Below are 23,558 nucleotides of genomic sequence, written 5' to 3'. Positions count from 1 at the left end.
CATTGTAATTGGGAGTTAGGTATAATTGGTATTCAGAAATTATTTCCTGAAAGAGATGGTAGAATTAGATCATGTGTGATTCAGTTGGATAAGGGTGTTAGAAGACCAACTGGGAGACTTTATAATCTTGAAGTTCAGTAAAATTGATGGATCCCTTTATGAATGCATGGGAGGGGAATGTTAAATATAAGTTTATGTTTTCTCAGCTTGCCGATAGGTCGCAATAGTGTTTATTTGTAAAAGAAACTATGTCATAATTATGTATACATAGTGGTTTGTCTTTGATGTTCATGAATAAATATTGTGTATAATAATGCTCTCTGTTTCTCATCTTAAATTTGATCCAGTCTGATTTATTAAGGACTTATACATTTTCTTCATTTCTGCCCATTTCTCTGCTTAGTTGCCTTTTCCTCTGTATTATACCCCTTTTTTCCCTGCAATAGACTCAGCCTGGTCAGTGTATTATGTTTCTATGTTTCACTGTCTGAATTTCTTTGAGTTACGAAATGCTTATTGAATTGCTTATTATTTTATAACTTTTTTATTGGGATATAAAAGTATACAAAATCTGATATTCTATTGCTTTCATAATATATTTAAATTTTATAAACATATTGTTACAAAAATTTTATTGTCAAACATATTATAAAATACCTTTTTTGTTAGGGTAGAAGAATCACTGATGCCAAATTTGATTCACATTCCTTGAAGTATGTGGAAGATATTCTGTTTGCATTAGTTGAAAATATATCTTCACGTGCTTTTGAATCCTGCCAAGCTCAGGGTATGTCTGTTGTAAGACAATTAGAACTAAGTGAAATTATTGAAGACACATTTCCAAATGAACTGATGAGGCATGCCCTAGCTGAAGGTTCTCGCTGTATTAAAGAATTTACTAATGGTAATATACCTTCCTAATATTTCTATTAAAATAATAACTCACAGTTTATTCATTCACTGTCTGTTAATTCTGATGGCATTCATTTAATAGATAGTTACTTTTGTTAAAACCAAATTGCAAGTTTTCATTATGTGTAATGTAAATATGACTCATTCCCCTTTAAAAAGTTCTTCGCAAGAGCATTCCTTTCCTTAGGTAGGAGTCCTAGCAGGCCTTTCTTTCTAACTAACAAGTTAAGTTTCTGTGAATGTGAAAAGCTTCAAGAAAATTTAATTCACCAATGGAAGAAGTTTTTAGGATCATTTTTGCAGACATAAAGTCAAAATTATGATTAAATTCCCAACTATAATTAGCTATATTGTTATTTTGCCTTTTCGGACATAAGATTCGTGTTCTTTGATATGATCCTTCAACACTCTTTCAGTTTGGCCGATATATCTCAAACCACACTGACACGATATACTTTAAATTCCCTAAGAATTAAAGTCAGAAATGAAATCTTTAAGAAACGAACTATAGATTTTATTGATAGACAAGAATATGATGAAAAATGAACTTCTAGGGAAACCGTACAATTTTCTAACTAACAGAAGGATGAAAGGGAAGCACATCAAGATTAATGTTATTTCGAACAATGGAAACATCTTCTTTGATGGCAGGCTGAAAAGTTTTTAAAAGCTCTATCAGCGACCATTGGAGAAAATCCTCAGTCAATGGCAACTGATTTCAAGTAATTGAGTTCATTAGCAAGCAATGGTTCTGAAGAACAATCTTTGAGAGTGTAAAATACATAATAGTAAAAGGAAGCCGTTTTTTGGTTAGCTGGGTAACATGACTTAGCATGGGATTGGTAAACAAACAGAAAAGGGTTTACAGCAAACAGAATCATATTCATTGCAAATTATAAGAATATCGAGGAAGGGAAGGGTATTGTCTGATTCAGCTTCAAAAGTGAACTGGATGGTAGGATTAGTCAAATTTATAATGAATAAAATCTGGATAGATTTTCTTTTACCATCCAAAAGTGAAAAAATATCATCTATGTAGCTAATCCACAGACAAAAAGATAGTTTCTTAAATAATTTGACTTCAAGATAGTGCTCATAAATGTCAGCAAGTACAGGGCTGAGAGGATTACCCATAGCTAATCCATCAATTTTGCAAAAATAAAGCAAAGTGATTTTGAGCCAAGGAGTCTTGAGTAAGAAAAATAAACTCTTCAATTTCTGTTCATGTGAAATGGAATTCTTGTAGCCTAGCTTCAAGAAAATTTTAGTGCTGCTTCGACTGGAACTTTAATAAACAGGGATTTAACATCAAAAGAAACCATAATGGCACACAGAGGAGAAAAATTTTAAACTTTATCGATAATTTCAAAAGACATTTTTACAGTGTTAATATTATTAGAAAGTAAAGAAGAATATCTGGAACAATTGGAAATAATAATTTTGGAATGACATGATTTAGATTGATATGTCATGAATAGTTACTATTTTTAGGACAAAAAGGGAAAATACTCAAATTAAAATGAAGAATAAATGGGCTTTTGCAAAGTTAAAGTTAGTTGTTTGCTTATATATGTAAGACAAAAATATGTAAATCAGCTTTATAATTTAATTTAGTAATAGTCTCTTAATTCCTCATTTTTAATTTTGGTATTTTGCCTCTGTATTCTAAAAATTATAATAACTGTTCTCGACTGTGCCATTTCTAGATTAATCTATGCCACAGTGCTTGCGTAACGCTGATGACGTGACTTAATTCGGAACGTAAATTCAAAATTTTGAGAACTAAAACCTTTCTGACCTAAACCAAAACCTTCTTCTTGGTGATCTTCTATATTGGATATATGCACATTTTGCTTCGACTTCTGTGCTACTTGGGCACAATTTTGCTGTACTCTCTTCCTATTGCAATAGTATTAAAAAATGTAAATGTCCTGGAATTAGATATGATTAAAGTGCCAAGTGAATTGTTGCCACAAATGTGAATTTAAATAAAAATGGAATTTAATCTGCCTCAACTGCCAAATTTCCTATTCATTATGGATTAGCATTCTACGCAATCAGAATTCCTCCTCTTCAGTATGGATGGATCTAGGTTCTATACCAAGCAATATTTGCTATGTCTTTTACTACATTTTTCTCATTACATATATATATGCTATGCTATAACAGTTTGCTGTGGATATCATCTAATGATGTTTGTGAAATACTAAAACTAACAAATTATATCTTTTAAATTTTAAATACAGTGTATTATAAATAAATAAAGAATTACTTTACTATGCAGAACTATCTTTGTGTAACTCTGTACATGCTATAAAATTATTTTTCATTTTTCACCTTCCCTTCTCTCTCCCCCCCCTAGATTTTATGAATTACAAACATCAAGAATCAGCATTTAAAAATAAGACTTATTTGAGAAATTTAGAGGGGAGAATTGCAGAGAAGAGCCAGAAACGGAAAGCATCTTTTCCATTGACCATCCTTAAAAAGCAAATGAAAGAAAAGTTAGTGAAGGAACCTGAACAGGATTTCGATGTTGTTATGAATAGCTATGTTACAGGTAGATAAATCTAATATAATTTCTAATAAGGTAATTATTATCACTTTTCTCTCCTATACTTAACATAGACTATTTGTAAACTTGTTAACTAAATATTTAGGTACAAAGCTATGTAATTTAATGAACCTGCAGAATTTACACAGAATTCCATAATCATTCCAGATTTTGAAGTTATTGAACTAAAAGAGCAACATGAACATGAAATTCCATGAAAATTCAATACTGAAAAGTTTTGTGAAACTATTTTTATGTTGTGCTTAATCTATAGAGAAACCTTAAAAATCTTATTCTTATCTGATAGTTTAAATAATGTATACAGTCAAAAGTCGTTAATTCGGACACCCATAATTCGGAATGATCTATAATCCGGACATCAAAACTAAAAACTTTCTGCGCATGCGCCACGTTGACACATGCGCAGAGGCGTTCACGCGTGCGCGTAAGACCTTTTACGACTGCGCATATGAGTATGCGCAAGTGCAGAATACGTTTTCGCATGCGCATTTTATGTATAATGGACGTATAAGCTAAAATTATCTAATTATCTATTTCAGTTAATGTTGATGATTGCGTTGTTCCTTAATTTTCGAATTGCATCCGGCTTATTATTTTTTGCAGACTGTAAGAGCAATTTTTTAAAAGTAAGCTTAAACTTTCAATTATATCAAATAGAATTTCCGATATATATTTGTTAATATGTAAAGGATCTAAAGCGAAAGTATGTTTTGAAATCCGAAATCTGTTTATCAATTTCACGCTCCTCGGGCGCCTAATGAATTGGAAGTTGATTTGTCAGCACTATCCTTATCTTCAGCGCAGATGTTTTTATTTTATTTGGTTATAATTCCTTACCAAATGTAGTATTTCATCTCGATATGCTCCGTCTTTGATATGATTTAAAACAAGTTCCTCGTCATTATAATTCGCTTCCGATAGCGAAGAAAAGTGACAGAGATTATTGAAAACAAAAAAATTTCAATTGACAAATTAGTCGGTGTTCTTGACACAGCAATTATAGGACTTGAACGGCGGAACTTTGTAACTGAACAAGAAATTATGTCTGTTTAATAGAATTAAAGAGAAAGTATTATCACATGAAACGAAGCAAAACTTAAACAACTTACATTGAAAGAAATGTTTAATAAAGTAAACAAATAAATATTAAGCTTTTTCTTTTTGCAAATTTTGATACCCTTTAGATCATAATTGTTCTTTATTTCATAAATTACGGTTTCATATTTTTAATTTTAGAATTTCTGCATGCCATCTTACGAGATTTAAACTGATGATCTATAATCCGGAAAAATCGATAATCCGGACTCGCCGAAGTCCCGACGAGTCCGGATTAACGACTTTTGACTGTATACCATATTTCCTGCCATGTTTTTTATCTCTCTTTTTTTATTACTAATTTTATTATAAAAAAATCAAGAGGGGGAATTCTGCGAATTTTTTTATTTCTGAAGGATGCAGTTACAATAATAATGAAAAGTAATCATGGGTGACATTTAGCTACAGGTAATTTTCACAATATAATTTCTTTTAAAGAAATGTTCCAATAATTAGGTACTTTGAGTTAAAATAAATCAAATAACAATTATTGGAGGATTTAAAGCAATAAGAATCAGCATAATATTCATAAATTTGCAGGATTAGTTTCGAAGGTTTAAATGTGGAACTTCCTTCTTCAGCTACAGAGGTGCAAATGATGAAAGAAAAGCCAGTGATAAGATAAAAATGGAAGGGAGGAAGTCAAGCTGTTTGTGCCTCCTATTGATGAAAACGAAAGCAACTATGAAATAATTTCCTTAAATGAACTAAGGGGAAAGACAGATCGGAATGGGAATCATTAACTAGGAGTGAAAGATTTTTATGAATGTAATAACACTTCTAGAAAATCTAATTTGCTATCAGAAGATGTTTTTTTAAATAAATTTGGCTAAAGAAAAAGGGAAAATTTTCTGACCAACTGTATTGGGCAACAGAGGATTTATGTGTTTCTTTTTTCCTAACATATGCCTCATACTTCTTAGCACAAAATTTTAAGACTTTTTCAGTTTGACCAATGGAAATTAAACCACATTGCCAAGGAATGCTGTATATACCCCTAAGAGTTCATAACTGGAATGGAATCCTTAAGTACAGAACTGCAGATTTTATCGACATGAGAAAATTACCTGAAAGTTGAAGTTCTGTAAAATACATGCAATTTTATAGCTAGATAGAAAGAAAAGAAGGGTAATAGAATTTTTATAATCTCCTAAAATGAGAGGATTCATTTGGATTTTTTTTTTAATTGCTTGGTCAATAATGTTAGCTAAAAAACTCTCTCAGTAGCAACTGCTTTTTAAGTAATTTGGTTCTTGATCAAGAGCTGATTTGGAGGAGCAAATTTGAAATGCTCAGGGTGAATGAAAATAAAATGACTTCTGTGTAGTCAAATGACATAATTTGGGGTGTGGTGGAAGGTAAACAGATGTTTTAATAAGTTTAGGATAAACAATATAACTGAAGTTGGATATGTTGCATTTGACCAAAATTTTGAGGAAGATGTTCTAGAAGAGCATTAGCAAGAAAATAAAAAAAAGGGGGGAATTAACCTCATCTTTCTTTTAAGAGTCTAGTTTGTAGGGTTGAACATTTGCAGAAATCAGAATGATATTTTTGATTATTTATCAACAGGTACTGGCCAATACGCAGGTATCTTTTTTTTTTTTTTAAATTAAAACAAAGCCATTGAAAGAAAGTCACACCAAATGAACTATTTCCTTTTTAAAAAAAAATGCTCAAATGAACACATTTACCTGCTCTTTTTTTTTAATACATCGGGTCAGTCCATAAGTTCGTGCGCATTAAGAGTATGCGTGGAATTCACTATGACGCATTTACTAAAACAATACGATTTTGAACCTGTTGAAACTTGTCATCATTTGAGTAACATATTGTTCAATTCATCACCAACTTTTGTAAATATCGAACGCATTTTAGTACCCATAGCAGATGAATATAGATAATCAGTACAAACGTACTATGTTACATTTTTTATTTTCGTGAGCTGAATCTGCCAAGTTTGCTACTATAAAAATATAGTATACATGGTGAACACACTATTAGTGTAAGGATTGCCCAGAAATGGTTTTAAAAATTATAGGTTGGAAAAAGCAGCATTAACCTTTTCGTGACGGCGCACCTTTGTTTAAGACGCTCGTGCGGGACAGAAGAGAATCGAAGGCAGTCGCCGTACAGGATGGAGGTTTGCATCGCTAAGCCTAATTTTATAAAAAAAAAAGATCAGAAAAAAAAAAGTTTTGCTTCTAGCATCGTAATTTTTTGTATTCTTTTAGATTATTACTTGAGCTCTTATATATGTTAAAATTAGCACTTAATAACATTTTTTTCTTTATTTTACATGAAAATATACTTAAAAAATTGCTTGTCTTGTAAAATAATTTTCGGGAGCGCTATTCAAATTATTCCAAAGTTTTAATTGATAAAATCCATCAATAAAGTTTTAAATTAATAAAACAACACAATAAAGACTATTTACAGTAAGAAATAACAAAATTTAAAATGAAGACTGTGGTAAATCTCGAAGTACGGAGAAGTATCACTTTCTAATTCTTAGAAAAAGTATCACTTTCTAACTCTTTAGAAAATGAATCATCACTCTCATCTGCAGTAATAAATGGTTCATTGACCATACGAGGCTATTCTTCCTCTGATAAATAGCACCTTTCCGCTATAATAGGCTGGAGGTGGGGCTTTTCGAAATAAAGAGAGCAGAAACGGAAATATATCTGAAGGGCAATGCAAAACGTAACAATACTCCACATACTAATCCTAAAAGACCGTATATAGTAAAGAAAAAAAAATAGAAGAAAAAAAGGAATTGGATATAAATCAGACACGTGAATGTTTTCATTAGCACGCAGCGATTTAAAGAGCTCACCTCTAAATACCAAAGTCAAGCAGAATATATCAAACTCAAGGTCAGGAACTTAAAACTGTGTTCATTTCAAATGTAATGGACATAGGATGCCATTTAGTGGCCTTCAGAAAAACGTTCCAGCTTAAAATGCGCATACGCATCAACCGTCCTCTGAATGCAATCTCTAGTGATGCATGGATGGGATGCCCGGCTGTAAGAGATGTTCTTAGGGAATACGTATATGGGACGCCCGTCCTGAAAGGGTTAATGATGAACCCCGTTCAGGACATTTTGATATGTTAGAACCAAATCAAACGATTAATTCAGAAGTTTATAGTGAATAACTTTGCTGTCTAAACTCAGAATTGATCAAAAAAATGCCCATGATTAGTGAATATCAAGAAAGTCTTGTTTCATCATGATAATGCTAGACCGCATATGGCTCGAACAACGTGGCAAAAAATTAGTGAATTTAATTGGGAGCTTTTGCCACATCCTGCTTACTCCCCAGATATTGCCCAAAGTGATTTTCACTATCTCATGCCTTACAAAATTTTTTACTGGGAAAAAAATTAAATTCTAAACAGGATGTACACTTTCAAGTTTTTTTGCAACTAAACCAGAGTCTTTCTACAGCAATGGCATAAAAAAGCTGCCTATAAGATGACGAGACATTATAGATAGTTTATAAGTTTTAGATATAGATTATATTATAGACATTATAGATAGTTTATTATACATTCACATAGTTTATAAGAAAGGCCACCCAGACAGTATAGTGGTTAGGGGAGCCAACTGCGATACCAGAGGGCCCAGGTTCAAATCTCAGCGAAGGCATGGATATAAATTATCTGTCCCTTCATAGGAGGTAATGGTGGCCACCTATTATGTACTCCCATAATAAAATGGTAACCACTTCTAGTCTTAGTAGCGGCAAAAGCTTAAAAAATGGCTAGTGCCCACCATTTAAAAGAGAAAAAGCTTATAAGAAATTTTTTTATTAAATATTACATTATATATTGTCACATGGTTTATAAGGAAAATATTTTCTTTCATTAAATATTAAATTCTAAACTGCCACTTTGAACTGTGTTTTTTAGATTTTCAAGTTTTTAAAATGACAACACAGTATATGGGAGGATATTTACAAAATAATATCTCCGTATATTATATAGATTTCTTTTCATACTTCTGTTTTATCTTTTATTGACAGTTTAGCAAAATTATCTAATATCTGTGTAAATTATATGTAATTATTGAATAAATCTGTGTGTTAAGGAATTAATTTCTTATATTGCATATGATTAATAACAGTTAAATTTAAATAATGCAAATTGAAGTTCAGAAGTTATTTCTGACCAACCGTTTTCCTATCAAAATTCAGTAATACAGACAATAAAAAATTCAAAACATTTCAATGTGATTAAGAAAAGTTCTGAAATTCTTAAAATTTTATAGAAAACCATACTTAGATTAAATGTGGTACTTCTTTCAGTTTTATGTAACTATAAATTGATGCTAAAAGAATGTAAGATTAATGCAATTTTAGCTTTCTGAAATTTATTGATGAAATGATTCTCTTTTTCGACAGATGTGCTTGAGATGATTGTTGCTGATAGTGTTAGAAATGCTGAAAATAATATTGTTACTTCAGATAACGTTAAAGAATCTATGCTTAAAATTTTCCCAGGCGAATTTGCAAGTCAGATTTATGCTGTTGCATTTGATAATGTGAGTATGTTTCCCAGCTTTAAAGTTTCCATAATATTCTTTCAGATGCTGATAGTTGTTTTATTACTGATAAGATACAGGTGAAGAAATCCTTTACTGTGAAACAATTTTAAGCATTTGCTGATATCACATCACTAAAGGCATTTTATGCTATTTAAAATTACTTATATAGATTTTGTGAAGCATACTGTGCTCAATTTTTCATTCAAAGTAATTCTATAAGGTAATTGAACTAGTTCATCTCCATGCTAAATGGTCATTAATTTAATAAGATTAATTATTATTATTTAAGCAAAATAAATATTTTATCATTGGCTGTTTCTTATTACATCCAAAAGAGATTATCAATAGTTCTTATTATGGGGCTAAAAGTTTTATAATTTCTAATTTTTCTTTTACTTAAAATTGTATTGATTTTACTGAATGCATTCCATTGCTACACCTACAAATATTTCAACAACATCTGCAATAGCAATATTCTAAAACAACTATATGAAAAGCATCAAAAATACAAAAACATTGAAGATAAAAGTATCTGTCTCATAACATGGGTTATCTAGTATGTTAATTCCCATTCTTAAATACGAATACCAAAAAATAGTTATTGCCTGTAACCATAAGCAAAATGCTTCCATTCCTCATAACCTAGTTGATTGTCTTCATTGAAGTAATGTAACCTAATCTTGCAAATCGCATTTACTCAAACATCCATGTAAATCAAATGGTTGCAAGGTTATGTCTAACCATTCATAAAATTAGATGAAATCAGCCCTTTCTTTGTATGTGAGATACCATAAGATTGTGTTTATGGTATCTTGAATACAAAGGGCTTATTTCATCTAATTTTAAGTCAAGAAAAGAAGGAAGCATATGAAGCAAGATTAAAAAATATGAATATAATGAAAGTGTTTATTTCAGGTTCTGAAAATAAGATTCTCACAAGAATTTCAATAATATATTAAATTAGTGGATATTAGTCTCTGAAAGGTAATTAAATTTGAAAAAGAAATCTTTCATAATATTTATGGAAAAAGCAGGACGTATCTCTGCTACCAAAGCCCTAGTCAGTATTTGAGTGAAAGTGTCTATTTTCTTACAAATTATTGTGTTGAATACTTGCTGTAGCCATTTAAGATTAAAATTTTTGTAATCTTATAAAATAAGTTACTTTATATAGAAGTTGGGGCATGGCAGATAACATCTATTTTAGAAATCTTTGCAACAGAGCATAATCATTAATTCGTATAAAAAATAGCAAAATTAGTTTGAAATTACTAATTATATAAATTCTTCGTGCCATATAAGAAAAAGCCCATAGCTTAACTACCAGAAATCCAAAATTAAATAATTTTGCAGTGAAAAATGATTTATTCTTCTTTGTCAGGATAAACAAGTATGTAATTTTATCAAATAGACAAATTCTATCAAATAGATGTATGGCAGTGTTTCAATAGCACAATGTCTAGAATTATTATTTATTCTTATCTGAACATTTCTGGCCCATAAAATAAAAATGTTTGTCCCTTCATTCTTTCCTACTCAGTAGCATTAATGAAACTCACTGATTTTAAAAAATATATTAAGACAAGTCTAATAGAGTGATAGTAGCAACCACCTCCTATGATCAACACCTTAACCCATTCACGACGGGCACCTCTGTTACCGAAGCGTTCTCTTAGGACGGCACGTTAACCGGATACGTCGTCTTGTGGTGATGGGTAATTCGTGCTGTTAAGCCTAACTTTGGAAAAAAATTTGTCATCCATTTGTTTAAATTTTTGGTACATTATGAGAAGAACAGTCAGGTAGTTGTCAGAATTAATTTTAAATCTTTATTGTTATATTTTCCTTAAAAATTTTATAAAATACTCATTCCAGAAATATATAATTTTTCCTTTATCCCACAATTAAATATATATGGAAAAATATCCAAACAATCGCAGATTTTATTTAACACAACACATAATTAAAATTAAAAAATATTAAAACTGTCTTTCATAAAATTTCAATGTGCAAACAATGAAAAGGAAGCAATATTTCAAAAAAGAGACAGTGTATGATATTCTTTGAAACATATCCACATTGTATGCAAAGTCCAACATTGCAAATGTCTCAGGAATAGAATATCAGCAAATTTGACTCATTTAGCATTTGTGTATTTTCTACGATCAGATAGCGCTTTCGTTTTGCCATTAAAAAAATAGAACACCAGCAATAGAACATTTAAAAAAAAACTTACGCTAAGCCATACACAGTAAGAGCCATCACGGTACTCAACACTAATGAATTAGCATTTGTGTATATTCTTCTATGTTCAAATACCTATATCGCAAAATTAAAAATAAAAAGTACCTCAAAGCATCGAGAACTCGTGCATTTGTTTATATCAAATGATGCAGTTAAAGAGACATTACATTGCTCAACATCCACCCCCGAATCTCCCTCTTATTTCGAAACAAAATACCAAAAATAAAAAACATTGAACAGGAATGGAGGTACACATACTTAACTTTTGATATATTTCCCGATAACAGACATACAGTTACATCTAGTGGCAACAAAAAAATACTAATTAAATGTTCTATCTAAAAAGTCAAATGTGGTATGCCCGGCCATAGAGTGAATTAAATGGCGATTGAAATATGACACACCTGGCCGTGAGGTAATGTTCGCTGCTGATGCACATGACACGCCCGTACTGAACGGGTTAAAAAATTACCATTTTTTAAGCAGAATAATTAAATAAAAGTACTGAATATCACTGTGCAAGCTTTATTTTAATTAACATGCTGTTTTTTTATGTTCAATCTTTCCTGCAGTTGTATTGTTTTGTCTACTTTACCACACATGTACAGGAAGTGAATTTAAACAAGGACTGAGAATCAAAATTCAGCAGAGAGAGTTGGTAGTCTCATTCTGTCATTTTAAAACTCATTAATTTTTTTATTATTATTACTTTAGCACTTTTGATTTGAAGGTAAAGACAGGATGATAAATAATCCGGTAATTCAAAAGGTTAAACTAGTGTTAGATTAAATCAAATAGAGTTACAATTATCACATTCTGTGAGATGATGCCCTTCACAGAAGAGCAGAATGATCTGAAACCATAGGAAAGTTTCAATTCATTATTGCATAATTTTTAAAGGCATTCAACAGAATTAGGGAGCATCTATTGATTAAATTCAATAAAAGTTAAATTTATAATGTGAAATATTCAAAAATATTAAAATCTTTTGAAATGTGTAACAGCTTTATTCATACTTTTGGATCTGGACCTTTGAACAAAATTAATATTTATTTAAAGGCAAATACTTTTTATGTGATATTTATTTTTAAAGCCTCATCTAGCCAAATTAAACAGCAAAAAAGAAATATTGTCTTAGTAAATTGAAATCAAACTGTGAGGTAATTAATTATAATTGTTAGTTCAACTTATTGAAGGTAAAATACTGAAATCATAATAAAAGTTTATTTACAGAATTAATGCTAAAAAATTTAAACCGTATAAAAATATTTAGGTTATATTGTGACTTTTATGTATAGTTAATAATTTGATTGTCTCAAAATATAAATTTGATTTTTAGCTGGTGCTTGTGACAGAATATAAAAGATTGTATATTTTAATGTATTCTATGATTTTTCTAGGGAACTCACAAATCTGAATCTGTTCCTCAAACAATATCAAGTGAAAGAAGTCTTTCCTCTCTAGGAAGTACAACTTCAGATACTTATGAGTTAGCTCCAGAGGAATATCAAGTAATTCTTATATTAGTAACTGTATTTTAGATTTAATTTCCTGCATGAATGACTCATAGGATTTGATTGTTATTAGAAACTGAAGTAGCACAGCATGGATCAAATTACCCAGAAAATAGTAAATTCAGATAGTTTAGAAACGGTGCAAATAATTCCTGGTAAACATTTCATAAACAGAATATTTATTATCTGTGAGAAAAGTTTAGATTTAGTTTGTTTGAATAAGCACACAAGGTTTATCTGTCTAAGGGGAAGACTGCCTTTGTGAAAGACTTTCAGAGGGAAACTGAATGATATTCATATTATACATGGAAAAAACCACAAAAATCAGCCATGCAGCTGACCTATTAACTGGATTTGAACCCAAGATTATACAAAGATTTGAAGATTTTCAGCAATCTTTAAACTTTTGGTCACTGGTCTTGTGTATCCGAGAGGAAAAGGAAGGCATATTGAAAAATAAATCTGTACAAATATTTTAAATTTTCTGCGACTAACAAATTTTGAATCAACATTTATTAGAATATAAATTTACGTTTCAGCTAAGCTTAAAGTTCTAAATGTCAGTTGTTTTTTATAAAGAATGTAGATGCAGTTCAAAAAAGATCTCGATTAAAAAATAAGATTCTGACAAGATTTTTAATTTCTAAAAATGCTTTTTAATGATCTTAAATTTCTAAAAAGTATTGTACTTAATTGCTAAAAAGTATTTTTAGAAATTTGAAATGATATCAAAATCCTGTCTAATGTTTTAAAAAAGACCAGTTAATAAATATGATAAAATTATTAATTACAAAGTTTATAATCTATTTATATCTAAAAAGTACTACATACTAAAGTCTTTAATCCGGACCTCAAAGCTACAAACTTTCTGCGCATGCATAAACACATTGTGCATTTACACATGCACATATGCGTTTATGCATGTGCATAATATGTTTACGCATGCACGTTTAATGTATAACGGATGGTATAAGCTAGGCTAAAATTATCTAATTATCAATTTCAGTTAATGTTGCAGATTGCGTTGTTCCTTAATCTTCTGACTGCATCCGGCTTATTGTTTTTTGCAGACTGTTAGAGCAATTTTATAAAAAGTAAGCTTGAACTTTCGATTATGTCAAAAAGAGTTTCCAATTCTGGAGCTGCCATTCTACTGGTAATTCTGGATCTACAAAGAGAAAGCATGTTTTGATGTCCATTAAACAAAAAGTGGAATTGCTGCAAAAAATGGATACTGGCATGAAGATTGTGACAGAAAGGTGATTTGTTTCTCTAACCATTCCGAAATCTGTTTATCAATTTCACACTGCTCTGCGGAGGAAGGGGGGAAAGTTGCAACGCGCAATGAACTGGAAGTTGATCTGTCAGCACTATCCTCATCTTCAGGGCAGATGTTTTATTTTATTCGGCTTATAATTCCTTCCTAAATGTAGTGTTTCATCTCGATGTACTCCGATATGATTTAAATCAATTTCCTCGTCATTAGAAATATCACAAATGCACATCAAATAGTTTTCTGGTTGCAATTTTCTAATTTCGACTATGCGTAATGTATGCTTTATGCATGTGTGCGTTGAAAGAAATGTTTAATAAAATAAATAAAAAAATATTAAGGTGTTTTTTTTGTAAATTTTGATACCCTTTAGATCATAATTGCTCTTTATTTCATAAATTACGGTTTCATATTTTTAATTGTATAATTTCTGCATGCCATCTTACTGGTTTTAAATTGGTGATCTATAATCCAGAAAAACCCCTAATCCGGAATCGCTGAAGTCCCGATGAGTCCGGATTAAAGACTTTGTACTGTATAGATAGCAATATACAGCGTGTTTCAAAAAGAATGTACATATTTCGAATGCATATATTTATTAAACTGTATGACATATGAAACTTTACACACATATGTACAAACCTCTTAAGTTCAGATTACAGATGTTCAATATGTCCTCCATCAGTGGCACGAACAATATCACATTGATACTCAAATTGGATTAAAGACTTTGTACTGTATAGATAGCAATATACAGCGTGTTTCAAAAAGAATGTACATATTTCGAATGCATATATTTATTAAACTGTATGACATATGAAACTCTACACACATATGTACAAACCTCTCAAGTTCAGATTACAGATGTTCAATATGTCCTCCATCAGTGGCACGAACAATATCACATTGATACTCAAATTCCTCCCATACTCGGACAAGCATTTCCGTCGTGACTGATGTTATGACAATACGGATCCGGTTCTTCACTTCTTCCAGGTTCTGTGAGAGTGGTGGTCCATAAATGTTGTCTTTAATGAAACCCCACAGGAAGAAGTCACAGGATGTCAAATCCAGTGACAGTAGAGGCCAGCTGAGACATGCTAAGTCGCCAGCTCCTTGACGACCAATCCAACAGTTTGGTAGAGTTTCATTCAGATAATCACGCACTTGGCGACACCAGTGAGGGGGTGCCCCATCTTGTTGAAAAATGAAATTGTCTTCATGCAGCCTCGGAAACACCCAATTTTGTAACATAGCAAGCTACTGCTGGCCGTTAACCATGTTTCTGTCAGAGAAGAATGGGCTGTAAACAGATGATCAGGATATCTCACAAAACACATTGATTTTGGGCGAATCTCGTACATGTTCAATGGCTGCATGTGGGTTCTGTAGACCCCAAATTTGAACATTGTGTTTGTTTACATGACCACTAACATGAAAAGTTGCTTTATCACTGAACACGATGCGTTGTGTGAAAGTGTTATCATTGTCAATAGCATCAATAATCTCGTTACAAAATGCTGCATGTTTGTGTTTGTCATCAGGATACAGAGCTTGTTACAAATGTAACTTGTATGTTTTCCTAACCAACCGACATCTCAGAACACGCCAAATTGTTATTGCAGGCAGTTGTAATTCTCGACTTGCATGACAAGTTAATTTTAAGTACTACATCAAAAAGCAGTTTGAATTCGTGCAACATTTTCGTCGAGAACATGAGGGTGGCCAGGAATCTTTCTTTTACATACACATCCTGTATTTACGAACTGTTGATACCATCTGGGAATGTTCCACTCATACGGAGGATCACTTTGGTACCTCAACTTGAAACGTCTTTGCATTGTAATCACGGAATTGCACTTCACAAACTCAAGAGCACAAAAGGATTTCTGCTGCAGAGTAGCCATTTTAAACATGTGATGGTTACCACGCAAAACAGAAGACAACTGACATCTAGCAGCTATTAATATAAACTATGTATTTGTTTCGCCAATAGCCGAGCCGAGACACAGTGATCAATAGTTTGGACAAAATAAAAGTTTCTAATGCGTATATTCTTTTTGAAACATGGTGTATATGAAATTTACTAAATTGCAACATGGCAAAATAATTGTATACATATTATATCAAACAAATATCTGCAGTTATTCATGCAACTTGTAGCTATATCTAACATTATTAATTATGTATGTCAGCAAAATGCAGAAGATTTTCTTCTATCTTTCTTTCTTTTTTATTGATGTAAACACTGAGCAACTTTTACAGGGAACTGAAAGCTCAGAATTACTTCCTCAAGGAATGGCAATTGAAGAAGAAAATTCATCTACTTCTGAAAGAATACCTTCAGATAGTAATGAGTTAACATCATAAGGACTCATGTACCTTTCCTTTTTATTTCTTCTGTTTTACAAATTTATTAAATTTACTTATTTATGGCTATTATGTAAGTTTCAGTTAATTAGTTTTCATTTCTATTTGCATCAACAGATTTTGATATTTTCTTGTGTTCTTAAAACAGTCATAATCTTACATTCATTGATTCAGTATCTGCAGTTTAAAACAAAACTCACCCCCCCCCCAACAAATCAAAGTCAATAACATATTAAAGCATAGTAGCTAAAAATACCTAATACTATCATTTGGTATCAGCAATTATATATTTGGTGCAATATATATTATATATTGGTTCATATTATATATTAATTACATGCATTACATGTGTGTTTGGGCATGAAATCATCCAAATATGCAGAAATAAATGCATCTTCATGTTTTTAATAAATTTCTGTTACTTTCAGCATAATTTTCTCTGCGGAATCTTAATTTTCCAGTGTACATTTTAATTGTATCTTCATAGTGCTCCATACCAGGCATTATAATTTGACAAAAATTTTTAGTATAAAGGATGGCAAAGCAGTTATCTCATTTATGTTTCTTAAATTTAAAAAAAAAAATCTGTGTTTTTAATATAAAAATTACTATTGATGCTATTATAGTCCTGTAATACTTTATTATACTAAATTATACTATGTAATACTATAATTAACAATTACTATTATAGTCCTGTAATACTTTTCATTTGATTTCTTCCCTTTTATTAACTAAAGTCTTAGATTTTAGAAATTAGCTGTTAAATTCATTTTCTGAAAGAAATTTAAAATTTTACCCACCCCCAATGACATAGCTTTCTTTTCAGTCCCCCCCTTCCATCTTAAGAAAATTCTTTTGGAATGTTTTAGAAAGAGAACTTCTGTTTTCAAAATGATTTACTAAATTCTTTACTCTAATTCTTAAATTTGCTTTCTTGGGGAAAACAGTCCACTCCTGATTAACAGTGCCCTGCCTTTAAAAAAATGCTGTATTTGTTTATTGTGGAATGATGGAAAAAGTCTTATCACAAATCATTGATATAAAATAAAAATACAAAAAGTTTTATGGAGAAATAAAAAGGAAAGGATAGAAGAAAAAATGCTTGGGATTACAATAGTGATAGCAGATGATGTCTATCAGATTACCTGTATCAAAGAAATGTTCTAACTATCCCCCTTCCCCCCCCTTTTTTTGGTGAGTTTGAACCCATTGATGTTCTCCAAGTTCTATTGTAAAGAGTATTTTTTAATACCTTTTATACTATAGTTTCTTCATTTCCAATCAGGTTCAGTTTTCCATTATTTGTCGTATATGCTTTTTAATGCGGTTTTAATTTACATAACCAAATGAATTTATTCTCCAGGTAAGACTACATGAAAATACAGATAAATTTTTATTAGTATTTTTCTGTTCGTTAAGACTACATGAAGATACAGATACATTTTTACTAGTATTTTTCTGTCAGTTATGGTATGAGTTATTCCTCATTTCTGTGTTTTTTAGCTGCCCTCGGATTAACTGTGATCTTAAAACATTGTCTCTCATATTTCTGTATTAAAGAGGTAGTTACAGGGTTGCCACGCTACCTGGAAAACCGGGAGAACCGGGAAAAGTCAGGGAATTCGAAAATTGATCAAAATATTCAGGGAAAAGTCAGGGAATTTAAGTATTTTTGTCAAAATCTGGAAAAGTCAGGGAAGTTCACACAACGATCCCCCAAAAAAAGCGATTTTTGCGCCGACGTCGGAAGAGATAACTTTTTTGGCGAATTATGTATCACGTGAGTGTCATTCGGGTAGCTGGCATAGAGCCAATTTTCGCAGCTCCAATTTGATTGTCTTTTAGAAAGGCAAAGCAACTTTCCCGCAAGTTTTGCTTTCCAGTATTCTCGAGAATCGCATGTGCAGTGCATGAATTAAAGAAAGTACCTGTTCTCGTATAAAACAAAATGGGTTTAATCCTAGTATACGGTACCATGGAGGTTAGAATCAAAGAATATGTATTGTAAAGAAGGAAAACCTCTCTGCAACAGACGTGGCTGTGGCTCCGTTCCATCATAGAGGGAAACAGCTGTGCATGTCTGATATATCTGTCGCCAAAGCTCGAAACCGGTGTCGAAGTTCGAAGGTCACGTTATCAAGAATTCATAAAATGAATATCGTTTAAAATTTCTTTAACCATTTGCGCTAAAAAGACGTGCCGAGATGCTTTTGTCTCAAACCGCGAGCGACGTTAACACCACGTCGATAAGCATTTATCGCAAAAATGAAAATAACGTGGTGCACACGTCGCCTAACAACGAGATTGTTTATTTCTCGAGTTACAGCTCTGGATTGCACTCGCAGATGCGGAGCGGCGTAAATGAGACACTTTACCGCTTGTTATATTGTAGCGCATGGCACCGCAACCGTGAAGTTTAGTCTTAGCGCAAGTGGTTAAACTCTAAAGGAAAAATATCTTTTGATGCAAGTAAATTAATTCATGGATTAGTTATTTTCAGGAAAAAAAAACTACGAAAATCCGTTTTTAAAATTATTGCGAAAAATCCAAGAAGAAACGCCCTTTGATAAAACGTTTCTTCTTGGATTTTTCGCAATAATTTAAAAACGGATTTTCGTAGTTTTCTTTTTGTCGAAGAGCGTTTCTTGTTAACACGTGTTTCTCAATTTCCTGTACACATCGCGGAGAGGGAAATTCTGGCCGCCAGGTTCCGTCGCCAAATCCCTTGGCAAATTTTCCCTCCGCATTCTAGCGGCGTAATAGCATTTTGCTTGTATGGAACCTTTTCTTCTTTACATAGACGTTCTTTGGTTAGAATAATAATAAGATTTGGCGACATCATGATGCGCAGTAAACGGGTCATTTTGGTCTTGGCGACAATTTTCAAAATCGTGCCAAAGCCTTACCGTGTACTAGAATTTTACCGCAAAATCTTTTTAAACCTTTTTTTTTTTCTTTTTAATAAATACCTTGCCATTTTGCAGTAAAATAAAAAAATAGTAATCAGTAATCTAGGCTAGCCATGTAATATAACTATATTCGCTAAAATATCGTTGATTATTATAATTCAATTTTTAAGTAATTATTTTTATGTTATTTATATAATTTAATGTTGCTTCTTCCCTCTAAATTTATGTATTATTAGTAAATAATATTTCCAAATTTCAGGAAATTTTCTCTGGCATAATCCTGAAATTAATTATAGCAGTATGATGACATACCATCACGAAATTTAATGCACATATTTTTTCCTTATGTATGCTGCGAAATTAATATAAAATACCTCAATTTATTAAAATAGATTTCTTTCTTTCGTTTAGCTGCAGAATGTCTGCAAAAAAAGCCTTATTTTATTCCAGATTGGGAAGATTCTAATCTCAATCTTCAGTGGAGAAAACAAAAACTATTATAATTATATTTGTGTTTTCAAGTGTTAAGGTGCCTTTTAAGAACATACCTCACGCAAATTAAATTTACCTAAAATCTAACCTAACTATTTAGCATTGCGTTGTGATTTATAAGGACCGGATTAGCCTCGTGTTGAACTGGTGATGATCATGAGTATTAATTAAATAAAACATACATTTGTTATCCAATGTATATATCTTAAATTTTATTAAGTTTCCTAAGTGTAAAACTAAACAAAATTATCAAAGTATACCAAGAATAATTAAGAATAAATGTCCTCTGGGATTTATTGAATAATTAAGTGAATTTGCTACACAATACAAGTAATACCATAATTAATTTACCTCTTAGCACGTACCAACGTACATTAACAGCCAACGTACATTAACAGTTAACTAAGTTAACTGTTAAGTTCTTTTATTCTAGATAGTCTCTTGAGCTTACAGTATTTGTTAGTTACATCGAGAGCTGAAGAAGAAAAGTTCTTTACCAAAAGGGGAAAAAATCCTAAAACATTAAGAATTCAAAAATGAACTTTTCTTGCTCGGTTTCTTTTTTTAAGATATATACTCCATACAGCATGTATTGCTAAAATATGTATGATACTAATTAAAGCAGGAAAAAAACTTGAGCATTTGATCATATTAAGTTATTGTCAGTCTGAGGTGATACTCTTGGAGAAGCATCTTGATAATTCTGGAAACTTAAGACTTCTCATGCTTTGATTAGTGTCATTTGTATTTCAGTAATTTGTTCTACATTCAGTACTTGCTTTCCAGTTGGGGTTTTATTATCTGTTACTACACATTTCATAATTAATCCTTCCTCCCCATTCTTATGATTTTTTAAAAAATTCTGTTATAGGAAACTCCTGAATCAATAGAAGATTTTGAATAATTAGTTAGCTGTTGCAGAAGCGATATAATCTATTTAAGAATATTAAATTTCTAGTTTTTATCCAGAAATTAAGTTCTTATTGTATAAGCATATTTTGTCCATCAGTTTTTCTATATTTCATATAACATATCACTGTCATTTCATTAAATTTAATTTTCCATTATTATATATTTCACACGCATATATTAGTCTTTTATTTGGCATTTTGTTATAGTCTGGATTGGCTTAGACCCAAATTTTCTATTTCATTAAACAAAATTTCTAGAATTTTAGTTTAGGCAATAAAAAAAGAAAAATCTAAAATTAAATTGATGTATTTTTCATTGGAAACTTACAGATGTTGTATACAAAAATATATGAAAGTCCGTAGCATAAGAAAAATTTACACTAGTGTCGAAATAGTTAGGAATACTCTAGTTTTTCATGGGACTGATTCATGTTGAGAGAATAATGGCATAAGTATTTTTCTAACCTTTTCCAAGTGTAACTTAAATATACAAACTATTTTTCTGCAAAAAATCCTTCACAGAAACATCTTTCCTGATCAGATATACTTTACATGCTTTTTCTATAGTTAGCTGTCTTCTTGCCTTGGCTTAAATTCAGCTGTAGCGTAGTTCTGGTTAAATTCCAGCCCCAAATAAAATTTAACTCTTTATTTAATTAATTTTATTTATCTGCTTATGTCTTATGTAACTGTTTTATTATTATTATTATTTATTTATTTATTTTCTGACAGTCTCCTATAGAGTTGAAAAACTTCTGATTTTAGAACAATGTTTTTGTCTTTGTGTTATTTGCTCTATGTCCTCTGTAATCAAAATGGAATAAGAAAGTTTTACTGTTTTAAGCAATGCCAGGACAGTCACTTTAATGGTTAAAAAAAAAAAGAGAAGAGTTCTTTGCTAACTTTAGAAGAAAAGCATACCAGTATAAAGAACTCTGGATGGCAATGACGTTACAGAGTAATGCGCATGGGCAAATATAACAGATATGGTTTCGAGGCCTTTGCAGAAGATATAGTTTTGAGGCCAAAATGCAGAAGATTTTCTTCTATCTTTCTTTCTTTTTTATTGATGTAAACACTGAGCAACTTTTACAGGGAACTGAAAGCTCTGAAATACTTCCTCAAGGAATGGCAATTGAAGAAGAAAATTCATCTACTTCTGAAAGAATACCTTCAGATAGTAATGAGTTAACATCATAAGGACTCATGTACCTTTCCTTTTTATTTCTTCTGTTTTACAAATTTATTAAATTTACTTATTTATGGCTATTATGTAAGTTTCAGTTAATTAGTTTTCATTTCTATTTGCATCAACAGATTTTGATATTTTCTTGTGTTCTTAAAACAGTCATGATCTTACATTCATTGATTCAGTATTTGAAGTTTAAAACAAAACTCACCTCCCCCCAACAAATCAAAGTCAATAACATATTAAAGCATAGTAGCTAAAAATACCTAATACTATCATTTGGTATCAGCAATTATATATTTGGTGCAATATATATTATATATTGGTTCATATTATATATTAATTACATGCAATACATGTGTGTTTGGGCATGAAATCATCCAAATATGCAGAAATAAATGCATCTTCATGTTTTTAATAAATTTCTGTTACTTTCAGCATAATTTTCTCTGCGGAATCTTAATTTTCCAGTGTACATTTTAATTGTATCTTCATAGTGCTCCATACCAGGCATTATAATTTGACAAAAATTTTTAGTATAAAGGATGGCAAAGCAGTTATCTCATTTATGTTTCTTAAATTTAAAAAAAAAAATCTGTGTTTTTAATATAAAAATTACTATTGATGCTATTATAGTCCTGTAATACTTTATTATACTATGTAATACTATAATTAACAATTACTATTATAGTCCTGTAATACTTTTCATTTGATTTCTTCCCTTTTATTAACTAAAGTCTTAGATTTTAGAAATTAGCTGTTAAATTCATTTTCTGAAAGAAATTTAAAATTTTACCCACCCCCAATGACATAGCTTTCTTTTCAGTCCCCCCCTTCCATCTTAAGAAAATTCTTTTGGAATGTTTTAGAAAGAGAACTTCTGTTTTCAAAATGATTTACTAAATTCTTTACTCTAATTCTTAAATTTGCTTTCTTGGGGAAAACAGTCCACTCCTGATTAACAGTGCCCTGCCTTTAAAAAAATGCTGTATTTGTTTATTGTGGAATGATGGAAAAAGTCTTATCACAAATCATTGATATAAAATAAAAATACAAAAAGTTTTATGGAGAAATAAAAAGGAAAGGATAGAAGAAAAAATGCTTGGGATTACAATAGTGATAGCAGATGATGTCTATCAGATTACCTGTATCAAAGAAATGTTCTAACTATCCCCCTTCCCCCCCCCTTTTTTTGGTGAGTTTGAACCCATTGATGTTCTCCAAGTTCTATTGTAAAGAGTATTTTTTAATACCTTTTATACTATAGTTTCTTCATTTCCAATCAGGTTCAGTTTTCCATTATTTGTCGTATATGCTTTTTAATGCGGTTTTAATTTACATAACCAAATGAATTTATTCTCCAGGTAAGACTACATGAAAATACAGATAAATTTTTATTAGTATTTTTCTGTTCGTTAAGACTACATGAAGATACAGATACATTTTTACTAGTATTTTTCTGTCAGTTATGGTATGAGTTATTCCTCATTTCTGTGTTTTTTAGCTGCCCTCGGATTAACTG

General features: G+C 31.0%; 1 protein-coding gene across 1 annotated transcript in view; it reads left to right on the top strand.

Annotated features, from left to right (window-relative positions):
* Window positions 1–16,602, top strand: part of LOC118197952 (uncharacterized) — a 76,653-nt gene extending 60,051 nt beyond the window's left edge. Inside the window, exons 10-14 of the mRNA XM_085819681.1 lie at window positions 670–904; window positions 3,275–3,472; window positions 8,992–9,131; window positions 12,779–12,889; window positions 16,431–16,602. Coding sequence (XP_085675807.1) covers window positions 670–904; window positions 3,275–3,472; window positions 8,992–9,131; window positions 12,779–12,889; window positions 16,431–16,535 — 789 coding nt within the window. The 3' untranslated portion in view covers window positions 16,536–16,602. The remainder of the gene's footprint in view (window positions 1–669; window positions 905–3,274; window positions 3,473–8,991; window positions 9,132–12,778; window positions 12,890–16,430) is intronic.
* The last annotated feature ends 6,956 nt before the right edge of the window (window positions 16,603–23,558 follow it).

The sequence above is a fragment of the Stegodyphus dumicola genome, chromosome 6, assembly GCF_044657685.1.
Source record: "Stegodyphus dumicola isolate Sdum_Otavi_A_Nest chromosome 6, ASM4465768v1".
NCBI classification, from domain to species: Eukaryota; Metazoa; Arthropoda; class Arachnida; order Araneae; family Eresidae; genus Stegodyphus; species Stegodyphus dumicola.
The sequence above is the reverse complement of the archived record's forward strand: the minus strand, read 5'-3'. Positions and strand labels throughout refer to the sequence as shown.